This window comes from Trematomus bernacchii, unplaced genomic scaffold (assembly GCF_902827165.1).
Source record: "Trematomus bernacchii unplaced genomic scaffold, fTreBer1.1, whole genome shotgun sequence".
Taxonomy (NCBI): Eukaryota; Metazoa; Chordata; class Actinopteri; order Perciformes; family Nototheniidae; genus Trematomus; species Trematomus bernacchii.
The window spans coordinates 160,410-171,839 of record NW_022987729.1 but is presented as its reverse complement, the minus strand read 5'-3'; the positions used below and the strand labels follow the sequence as shown (position 1 = coordinate 171,839).

At 44.1% G+C, this 11,430-nt stretch overlaps 1 protein-coding gene across 1 annotated transcript in view; it reads right to left on the bottom strand.

The window, feature by feature from the left end:
- Positions 1–11,430, bottom strand: part of nfkb2 (nuclear factor of kappa light polypeptide gene enhancer in B-cells 2 (p49/p100)) — a 28,440-nt gene that overhangs the window by 12,364 nt on the left and 4,646 nt on the right. The window contains 7 exon segments of the mRNA XM_034145599.1: positions 258–346; positions 548–652; positions 2,228–2,386; positions 5,632–5,744; positions 5,837–5,991; positions 9,191–9,289; positions 10,390–10,430. Of these exon segments, the coding sequence (XP_034001490.1) occupies positions 258–346; positions 548–652; positions 2,228–2,386; positions 5,632–5,744; positions 5,837–5,991; positions 9,191–9,289; positions 10,390–10,430 (761 nt within the window).

Here is an 11,430-nt window from a genome sequence, read left to right as displayed (position 1 = left end):
GTACATTTAGAACAGATAGAAAATGTGCAATTAATTTGCGATTAATCGCGATTAACTATTTTAATCGACTGACAGCCCTAAAAATTACACTTTATCAATACGTTGGTTTTAAGTCCACATTCTCAGATTGTGTGTGTGTGTGTGTGTGTGTGTGTGTGTGTGTGTGTGTGTGTGTGTGTGTGTGTGTGTGTGTGTGTGTGTGTGTGTGTGTGTGTGTGTGTGTGTGTGTGTGTGTGTGTGTGTGTGTGTGTGTGTACCTGTTTGTGCACATCAGTAGGTGAGAAGTCCCCGAACGCCTCCCAGCCTCCTTCGTCGTCCTCTTCGTAAAATCGGATCTCGATGTCGTCTGCAGCACAGATGCATGATGGGACATTTCCCCGGTTACACACAGCTATTTATTTGTCTAACTTTATAATTATTAAAACACAAGAAAAACCACAGTCTGGAGAAATGAACTCACACCTGTTGGACCAGGTGAGGTGCTGTGGTACCTGTTTGCTGATCAGCTGTTCTTAAGGTGTTTATATGTGTATTTAGTCTTTGTCACCTTTCTGCACTTTGTCGCAGAGCAGGAAGATCTCGTCTCCTCCGAGCACCGAGCCGCACGTCTTATCCATCCGAGAGATCTTCAGGTTAGAGGCGTTCGGCGACTCTGCAGGGAAAACGACGAGTCATTAGTAAAACTCAATAAACCAAATCTCAAAATTCTGACTTTTTCCTCAAAATTATTACTTTTTTCCACAAAATCTCAAAATTATTACTTTTTCTCTTTATTTAAAAAAAGACGAGTCATTAGTAATACTCGTTAAACAAAGTCCTGCATATGATTGTTAGACGATTGCGTTCAGGGTCTGAATTGTTAGCACGATGCGTTCCGGGTCTGATGTTAGACCGATTGCGTTCAGGGTTCTGATTGTTAGACGAATTTGCGATTCAGGGTCTGAATGTTTTTAGACGATGCGTTCAGGGTCTGATTGTTAGACGGATGCGTTTCAGGGTTCTGATGTTAGCCGATGCGGTTCAGGCGTCTGAATGTTAGACGATGCGTTTCAGGGTCTGAAGTGTTAGACGATGCGTTCAGGGTGTCTGAATGTTAGACGATGCGTTCAGGGGTCCTGATTCGCTTAGACGATGACGTTCAGGGTCTGAATGTTAGACGATGCGTTCAGGTTCTGAATGTTAGACGATGTGCGTCAGGGTCTTGTAATTTGTTAGACGATTGCGTTCCGGGTCTGATGAGTTTGTTAGGACGCTTTGCGTTCAGTGCTACTGTTGAAGGTGCAGGGTCTGAAGTAGCGATGCGTTCAGGGTCTGAATGTTAGACGATGCGTTCAGGGTTGATATGTTAGACGATGCGTTCAGGGTCTGAATTGTTAGACGATGCGTTCAGGGTCTGAATGTTAGACGATGCGTTTCAGGGTTGAATGTTAGACGATGCGTTCAGGGTCTGAATGTTAGACGATGCGTTCAGGGTCTGAATGTTAGACGATGCGTTCAGGGTCTGATTGTTAGATATGCGTTCAGGGTATGATGTTAGACGATGCGTTCAGGGTCTGATGTTAGACGATTGCGTTCAGGGTCTGAATGTTCAGACGATGCGTTCAGGGTCTGAATGTAAGACGATGCGTTCAGGAGTCAGTGAATGTTAGACGATGCCGTTTCAGGGTCTGAATGTCAGACGATACGTTCAGGGTCTGAATGTCAGACGATGCGTTCAGGGTCTGAATGTCAGACGATTGCGTTCAGGGTCGGAATGTTAGACGATGCGTTCAGGGTCGGAATGTTAGACGATGCGTTCAGGGTCGGAATGTTAGACGATGCGTTCAGGGTCTGAATGTAAGACGATGCGTTCACGATGCGTTCAGGGTCGGAATGTTAGACGATGCGTTCAGGGTCGGAATGTTAGACGATACGTTCAGGGTCTGAATGTCAGACGATGCGTTCAGGGTCGGAATGTTAGACGATGCGTTCAGGGTCTGAATGTTAGACGATGCGTTCAGGGTCTGAATGTCAGACGATGCGTTCAGGGTCGGAATGTTAGACGATGCGTTCAGGGTCTGAATGTTAGACGATGCGTTTCAGGGTCTGAATGTTAGACGATGCGTTCAGGGTCTGAATGTTAGACGATGCGTTCAGGGTCGGAATGTTAGACGATGCGTTCAGGGTCTGAATGTAAGACGATGCGTTCAGGGTCGGAATGTTAGACGATGCGTTCAGGGTCACTCACTGCTGTCGTAGATCGGGTTGGAAACCACAGGTTTGAGTCCTCGAGTGAAACCTCCATTACTGTCCTGAAGGAACGCTGTGAACTTTAACCTCACGATGTTCAGATCCATCTTCTTCCCCAAGTCCTTCGCCTCCTTCACCAGGGACACCTCCTCACTCTCTGAGGGAGGAAGAGAAGTTTATCAGTTAAAGGGGACCTATTATGCAAAATCCCCTTCTTCATGTCTCTTCTACATCAACATGTGTCCCCTCTTCTTCATGTCTCTTCTACATCAACATATGTCCCCTCTTCTTCATGTCTCTTCTTCATCAACATGTGTCCCCTCTTCTTCATGTCTCTTCTACATCAACATGTGTCCCCTCTTCTTCATGTCTCTTCTACATCAACATGTATCCCCTCTTCTTCATGTCTCTTCTCATCAACATGTGTCCCCTCTTCTTCATGTCTCTTCTACATCAAACATGTGTCCCCTCTTCTTCATGTCTCTTCTACATCAACATGTGTCCCCTCTTCCTCATGTCTCTTCTACATCAACATGTGTCCCCTCTTCTTCATGTCTCTTCTTCATCAACATGTGTCCCCTCTTCTTCATGTCTCTTCTACATCAACATGTGTCCCCTCTTCTTCATGTCTCTTCTTCATCAACATGTGTCCCCTCTTCTTCATGTCTCTTCTACATCAACATGTGTCCCCTCTTCTTCATGTCTCTTCTACATCAACATGTGTCCCCTCTTCTTCATGTCTCTTCTACATCAACATGTATCCCCTCTTCTTCATGTCTCTTCTTCATCAACATGTGTCCCCTCTTCTTCATGTCTCTTCTTCATCAACATGTGTCCCCTCTTCTTCATGTCTCTTCTTCATCAACATGTGTCCCCTCTTCTTCATGTCTCTTCTACATCAACATGTGTCCCCTCTTCTTCATGTCTCTTCTACATCAACATGTGTCCCCTCTTCTTCATGTCTCTTCTACATCAACATTGTGTCCCCTCTTCTTCATGTCTCTTCTTCATCAACATGTGTCCCCTCTTCTTCATGTCTCTTCTTCATCAACATGTGTCCCCTCTTCTTCATGTCTCTTCTACATCAACATGTGTCCCCTCTTCCTCATGTCTCTTCTACATCAACATGTGTCCCCTCTTCTTCATGTCTCTTCTTCATCAACATGTGTCCCCTCTTCTTCATGTCTCTTCTTCATCAACATGTGTCCCCTCTTCTTCATGTCTCTTCTACATCAACATGTATCCCCTCTTCTTCATGTCTCTTCTTCATCAACATGTGTCCCCTCTTCTTCATGTCTCTTCTTCATCAACATGTGTCCCCTCTTCTTCATGTCTCTTCTACATCAACATGTGTCCCCTCTTCTTCATGTCTCTTCTTCATCAACATGTGTCCCCTCTTCTTCATGTCTCTTCTTCATCAACATGTGTCCCCTCTTCTTCATGTCTCTTCTTCATCAACATGTGTCCCCTCTTCTTCATGTCTCTTCTTCATCAACATGTGTCCCCTCTTCTTCATGTCTCTTCTTCATCAACATGTGTCCCCTCTTCTTCATGTTCTCTTCTTCATCAACATGTGTCCCCTCTTCTTCATGTCTCTTCTTCATCAACATGTGTCCCCTCTGTGGAAAGAGACTCTGAAAGTTTCAGGAACAAAGATTCTCTCTCTTTTTGATCCATTTCTATAAAAACCTGTCTGAAAATGAGCTGATCAGATTTAGTCCACTTGATGTCATAACGATGTTTTGTCTTGTGTAACCATTAGCCAATCAGCAACCAAGGTAACCCCCCCCCCCACCTTATCACCTGAATCTCCTCCTAGAGCACCATTGAGTTCTTTGTAACCAAATCTCTCTCAGAGGGGCGTGGGGAGGGGCTCCTTATTTTCATCTGAAGTAACAGACAGAGAATCAGCACTTTGGAAACAGGGCTGAAACAGAGGGGATTATGGGTAATGCTGCAATGATCTGTTTGGTGTTTCAGCCAATCAGAGACAGGCTCTGGATATATCTGAGACCTGTGATATATTGATGAAGAAGAGGATGATAGGGGACCTTTAAGTCTCTTTTTTTGTTTTCCCACATACTATCCTATGAGTTTTGGTTCAGGTGTGTTACCTGTCAGGTGTGTTACCTGTCAGGTGATAGTGTGTGTTACCTGTCAGGTGATAGTGTGTGTTACCTGTCAGGTGTGTTACCTGTCAGGTGATAGTGTGTGTTACCTGTCAGGTGTGTTACCTGTCAGGTGTGTTACCTGTCAGGTGATAGTGTGTGTTACCTGTCAGGTGTGTTACCTATCAGGTGTGTTACCTGTCAGGTGATAGTGTGTGTTACCTGTCAGGTGATAGTGTGTGTTACCTGTCAGGTGTGTTACCTGTCAGGTGATAGTGTGTGTTACCTGTCAGGTGATAGTGTGTGTTACCTGTCAGGTGATAGTGTGTGTTACCTGTCAGGTGTGTTACCTGTCAGGTGATAGTGTGTGTTACCTGTCAGGTGATAGTGTGTGTTACCTGTCAGGTGTGTTACCTGTCAGGTGATAGTGTGTGTTACCTGTCAGGTGGTAGTGTGTGTTACCTGTCAGGTGTGTTACCTGTCAGGTGATAGTGTGTGTTACCTGTCAGGTGTGTTACCTGTCAGGTGATAGTGTGTGTTACCTGTCAGGTGGTAGTGTGTGTTACCTGTCAGGTGTGTTACCTGTCAGGTGGTAGTGTGTGTTACCTGTCAGGTGTTAGTGTGTGTTACCTGTCAGGTGTGTTACCTGTCAGGTGGTAGTGTTGTGTACCTGTCAGGTGAGTTACCTGTCAGGTGGTAGTGTGTGTTACCTGTCAGGTGAGTTACCTGTCAGGTGATAGTGTGTGTTATCTGTCAGGTGTGTTACCTATCAGGTGTGTTACCTGTCAGGTGGTAGTGTGTGTTACCTGTCAGGTGGTAGTGTGTGTTACCTGTCAGGTGGTAGTGTGAGTTACCTGTCAGGTGGTAGTGTGAGTTACCTGTCAGGTGGTAGTGTGTGTTACCTGTCAGGTGGTAGTGTGAGTTACCTGTCAGGTGGTAGTGTGAGTTACCTGTCAGGTGGTAGTGTGAGTTACCTGTCAGGTGGTAGTGTGTGTTACCTGTCAGGTGGTAGTGTGTGTTACCTGTCAGGTGGTAGTGTGAGTTACCTGTCAGGTGGTAGTGTGAGTTACCTGTCAGGTGGTAGTGTGTGTTACCTGTCAGGTGGTAGTGTGTGTTACCTGTCAGGTGGTAGTGTGAGTTACCTGTCAGGTGGTAGTGTGAGTTACCTGTCAGGTGGTAGTGTGTGTTACCTGTCAGGTGTGTTACCTGTCAGGTGGTAGTGTGTGTTACCTGTCAGGTGTGTTACCTGTCAGGTGGTAGTGTGTGTTACCTGTCAGGTGGTAGTGTGAGTTACCTGTCAGGTTGTAGTGAGGGCCCTTCTGTCTCTTCCTCTCCTCCCTCAGTCTGCGATTCAGGACGTCCTCGACTCCCTTCTTGGTCACATGGAGGATCCCCAGGTTACTGAAACTGAAGGTGAGATCACAGGTAAACAGCTGATCATACATGTTTACATGCAGCGCTGTGATTGGTTACTCTCAGTGTTCTGATTGGTTACTGACGCAGCAGTGAGGTCATTGGGTCCGATGTCCACGCTGCACGTTCCGCTCTCAGTGCAGCAGTTCCTCCCAACGAGACTGTGAGCGTGAACCTGAGGAGGATCACAGTGAGAGACCAGCTGCACCTCCAGACGAGCAGGACCCACGTAGTTATTGATCTGAATACACAATCAATACTATATATTACTACTGTTAAAGTACAAATACTACAGAGAGAAAACACGTACATATTACTGCATATAACTGCAGTTAAAGTACAAATACTACTACATATAACTACATTATACTACACATTACTGCAGTAAAAGTACAAATCCTGCAGATATATCTCCCTTCAGTTTGAGACTGTCTTAGTACCTCGACAGTGTGATGTGTTCTAGTACCTCGACGGTAGGGTATGTTCTAGTACCTCGACGGCAGGGTATGTTCTAGTACCTCGACGGTAGGAGATGTTCTAGTACCTCGACGGTAGGGTATGTTCTAGTACCTCGACGGTAGGGTATGTTCTAGTACCTCGACGGTAGGGTATGTTCTAGTACCTCGACGGTAGGGTATGTTCAAGTACCTCGACGGTAGGAGATGTTCTAGTACCTCGACGGTAGGAGATGTTCTAGTACCTTTGACAGTAGGGTATGTTCAAGTACCTTTGACAGAGTAGGGTATGTTCAAGTACCTTTGACAGAGTAGGGTATGTTCTAGTACCTCGACGGTAGGAGATGTTCTAGTACCTCGACGGTAGGAGATGTTCTAGTACTTTTGACAGTAGGGTATGTTCTAGTACAGGGGTGGGAAATTATTTTTTACAAGGGGCCACTTCAGAAACTCGAGCTGTGTTGGGGGGCCGAATCAAAAATAAGTTGAACTTAATTCTGCTCAATATACCAATACTGAAAAGATGTTTTACAGTATGTTAAAGATAAGAAATGAATCAGCTTTATACAAAAAGAAATGAGTGCTTTTGATTTTTGTTTTTCAAACAATTTAATTTGACTTGTTCAGTGAGAAAAATCCAGTCTGTCTTGGGCTTGAACAAGTGCACGGAAATCTGGTTCAATGTCTGAGGTGGATATGCGAAGGACAGCTGAGAGGTGATCATCAGTGATAGAGGATCTGTATCTGGATTTGTTGAACTTCATCACTGAGAATGTCTGTTCACATATGTAGGTAGATCCAAAGAGGACCATCATCTTCTGAGCACGTCTCCTGATGTGTGGAAAGTTCTCCTCTTTCAGGGAAGAGTAACACTCAGGCAGTGAGACTGACCTAAAGTGCTCTGACAGAAGTGTGTCAGACTGCAGGTCAATGAGTTCAAGCTGAACATCACTGGGGGCATCATCCACATGGCATGTAAATGGGGAAAAGATCATGTTCATTTCATTCTCAACTGTTTTGAAGTCTTTAAATCGCCTTGAAAACTCACCATGCAGTGCTTCTAACATGGATGAGTACCTCTGGAGGTGATCAGCTGATGGTGTGGCTTCCTTCAGTGTTGGCAAGTGCGTGAGAATGTTGTCCTCCATTTGGCTTGAGAGAAGCTGCAGCTTTCTCATGAAAGCCTTCACTGCACTGTACATGTCATGCACAAAAAGGCCCTTGCCTTGCAGTTTGACATTTAGTTCACTCATTAGTGCAGTCACATCTACAGCAAAACCAAGGTCTGCCATCCAGTCTGCATCTGAAAGCTGTGGGATGTCGTTTCCTTTCTTCACACAGAAGTCTTGAATTTCTTCTCTCAGGTCCCATACTCTTTTCAGCACTTTGCCCAGGCTGAGCCACCTGACAGCTGCATGGTAGGGTATGTCACGATGTTCAGTCTCACTTTCCTCCAAAAGTGCAACAAACTGTCTGTGATTCAATGCTCTTGCCCTGATGAAGTTAACTATTTTAGTTACAACATCAACAACATGGTTAATTTTTAACACTGACTTACACAACACTTCCTGATGTATAATACAATGCAAAAATACCTATTTCTGCTCAGGGTTAATTTCTGTCACTTTATCCTGCATTCTCTTCAATAGTCCAACATTTTTCCCTGTCAGATTTGGACAACCATCCGTTGTCACGCCTGCCAGCTTGTCCCATTTCAGTCCCAACTTTTCCACACATGCATTTACCTCCGTGAACAAATCACTCGCTGTTGTTGTACCTTTCATTGACTGCATGGCTGCCAGCTCCTCCGTGATTTTGAAGTCTGTAGTTATCCCACGTAGGAAGATGAGTAGCTGGGCAGTGTCACGTACATCGCAGCTCTCATCCAAAGCCAAGGAAAAAAAGTCAAAGTTGACCGCTCTGTTCTGCAGCTGAAGCTCCAGATTTCCCGCGATGTCCTCAATTCTCCTCGTAACAGTGCGTCGGGAGAGCGGCACTTTCTCAAATGCCTCCTTTTTCTCCGGGCATATTAGTGCGGCAGAGTCCAACAAACACTCCTATGAACTCTCCGTCCGAAAACGGTTAACTTTTAAGACATAACTCGTCTTGACAGCTGCATCTCTGGATGTGGAATGTTTTGTGAAAATGTGTTGTTGGCTTTGCAGCTTAGCTAGCAAAGCATCCGACCCCTTTGCCCGCTCTTCCTCAGACAGGTTCTTGTATTTATCTGCGTGTTTGGTAGCATAGTGGCGACTCAAATTGTACTCCTTGAACACAGCGACCTGCGCACCACAAACTAAACACACAGCTTTACCTTTCACTTCTGTAAATAAATACTTAGCGGTCCATGTCTTGTTGAAAACGCGGCATTCAGTATCGATCTTTCTTTTTTTGCCCTTAGCGGACATTTCGAGGACTAGCCGGCCAGCATCACTCGTAGCTGTTCACGGCATGCGCGTTTACGTAAATACATAAAAAAAACAGCAGCTTCCTTTTCAAAATAAAAGCAACACAGTTAGAAAAGTATTTACGCCATGCCAGCAATACAGCTGTGTTGCTTTTATTTTGAAAAGGTTGCTGTTTTTTTTCATTATGTTATAATTTATGATCAACCTCACACGGGCCGGCCAAGGCCGGCCAACGGGCCGGATGTGGCCCGCGGGCCGTAAAATGCCCACCCCTGTTCTAGTACCTTGACAGTAGGGTATGTTCTAGTACCTTTAACAGTAGGGTATGTTCTAGTACCTTTAACAGTAGGGTATGTTCTAGTACCTTGACAGTAGGGTATGTTCTAGTACCTTTAACAGTAGGGTATGTTCTAGTACCTTGACAGTAGGGTATGTTCTAGTACCTTTAACAGTAGGGTATGTTCTAGTACCTTTAACAGTAGGGTATGTTCTAGTACCTTGACAGTAGGGTAAGTTCTAGTACCTTTGACAGTAGGGTATGTTCTAGTACCTTTAACAGTAGGGTATGTTCTAGTACCTTGACAGTAGGGTATGTTCTGCGGTTCTTCTCGCTCGAGGCCCCCGGCAGTCCTCCGTGAGACGGACCCTCGCACTCATACCGGAACCTGAAGCCCCTCTGAGGGAAGAGTACAGAAAATGATTAATTTATTACATTATTATTATTATTACTTTATTTATGGGGTAATTATCAAAAATAAAATGCATGAAGGGGAATCATAAAGATAATAAATTACAAAATAAATAAACTATCAAATTAATCAGGAAAAAACTTTAAAGGTCCCATGACATGCTTTTCTGGTTCTTACCCATCCCCTTGTGTGTTATGAAGCTTCTGCATGTGAACGGTGTGCAGAGTCACAAACCCTCAAAGTACACCCTGTAGCGAGTAAAGCTCTAACACAGAGAAGACCTGTCTATGCTGCCCCAGAACGCCTCGTTGGACATTTCTCTTTTTCCATTGTTTACTTCCGGGGCATATGGATGTAACGAAGTCCAAATGGACCAATCCGCGGAGCTCCGCACACACGCACACACGCACACACACACACTCACTCAGCCTTTTCTCAGCCGCTGTGCTGCGTGGAGCTCCGTACACACACACACACACTCGGAGCTCAGGCTGAGTTCCTCGGTGTCTCGGTGTCTCGCTGTCTCTCAGACCCCACGCAGCAACCAGGAAACGACAGCAGTAATCCAGCCCACACTGTCCGCTCCTCGAGTCTCAAAGGGCGGAGCAGCGAGCCCCCCCAACGTCCCTCCAACACGGCACCCAGACCCCACGCAGCATTCTCATCTGTTTTTCATTACTGGTGTCATTTCCTGGTTGCTAACAAACGCCATTGTAAAACATAATCACTGATGTTCCGCTGTAACGGTGGTGGACTCATCAGAACAGAGTGGGCGAGCTGACCAATCAGAGCACAGTGGGCTCACAGGGAGGGGGGGGCAGGAGCTCCAACAAGCCGTGTAGGACAGAGAGTGAATACACAGACTATACAGAGATGCTGTATGAGAAACCAATGTGAATCTATTCTAGTAGACCTCAACAATGGAACTATGATCAGTAGAAATGGTCATGTCATGGGACCTTTAAAATATTCATCAGCTGCACAGACAATTTGAATGCTGGAAATTAAAGGATGTGGTGCATCAAAAAATGCATTTTAAAATAAAAATAAAATAAATACATCATATTTGTATTTATTTTATTCTCACCTGTTTGGGCTCCTCGATGATCTGGATGTACGGCCCGTGAGCTGAAACACAATACACTTTATTTAAAGACACAAAGATACCGTTAACTCCCACTGTTTCACAGCTCAGAGGCTTTAAAGCAGGTGTTTCCCCTGTCGCTGCAAGGGCTTCTGGGTAATGTAGTTTTTAACACAAGTAGGAATTTCTCATGTGAACAAATGAATAAGACGTTCCTGGAAAATAAAGGCTTCAGTTTGGGGGGAATCTCCGCTGACTGATTGTGTGAGTGAGGTCTTAGTGTGACTGCCTTCCCTTAGCCTGTTTCTATAAATCAGGAGAAAAGTCTGAGTTTCACTTTTAGTTTGACAGAAAACCCAAATTATTAGTCATCAGATTATATTCTACATTTCTGTTTCTGCTGCTAATAAATAAATAAATTAACCAACAAATGGAAGAAAATAAATAATATATTGTTTATTCTTCATCAATAAAATGAAGATTAAATATGTGTACCTACATTCTCGTCTCCACACGATGGAAATATTGAACCAGTTTGAATTACTGAAATTACCTCTGATATAAAATAACAGATATAAATATTGTTAGTAATTAATTTGATTTATTTAAAGTTTATTCTTAGGAAAATATTATTTTTAATTGAATCTTAAATTGTTGTTAAAGTTTAAAATGATTTAGAAAAACTCAGCTCAACAGGGGAGTTCCCTCAAACAGTCGACACACACACACACACACACACACACACACACACACACACACACACACACACACACACACACACACACACACACACACACACACACACACACACACACACACACACACACACACACACACACACACACACACACACACACACACACACACACACACACACAATTTATTTTTATTTTTATTTAAGTTTAATTCTTAGGAAATTTTTTAGGTTAATCTTAAATTGTTGAAAAGTTAAAAAAATTATTTCCAGGTCTAAAAAAAATCCCTTCAGGCTCCACAAACTTTAACTAACTGGTTCATATTTAATTATTGTTAGGGAATAATTTG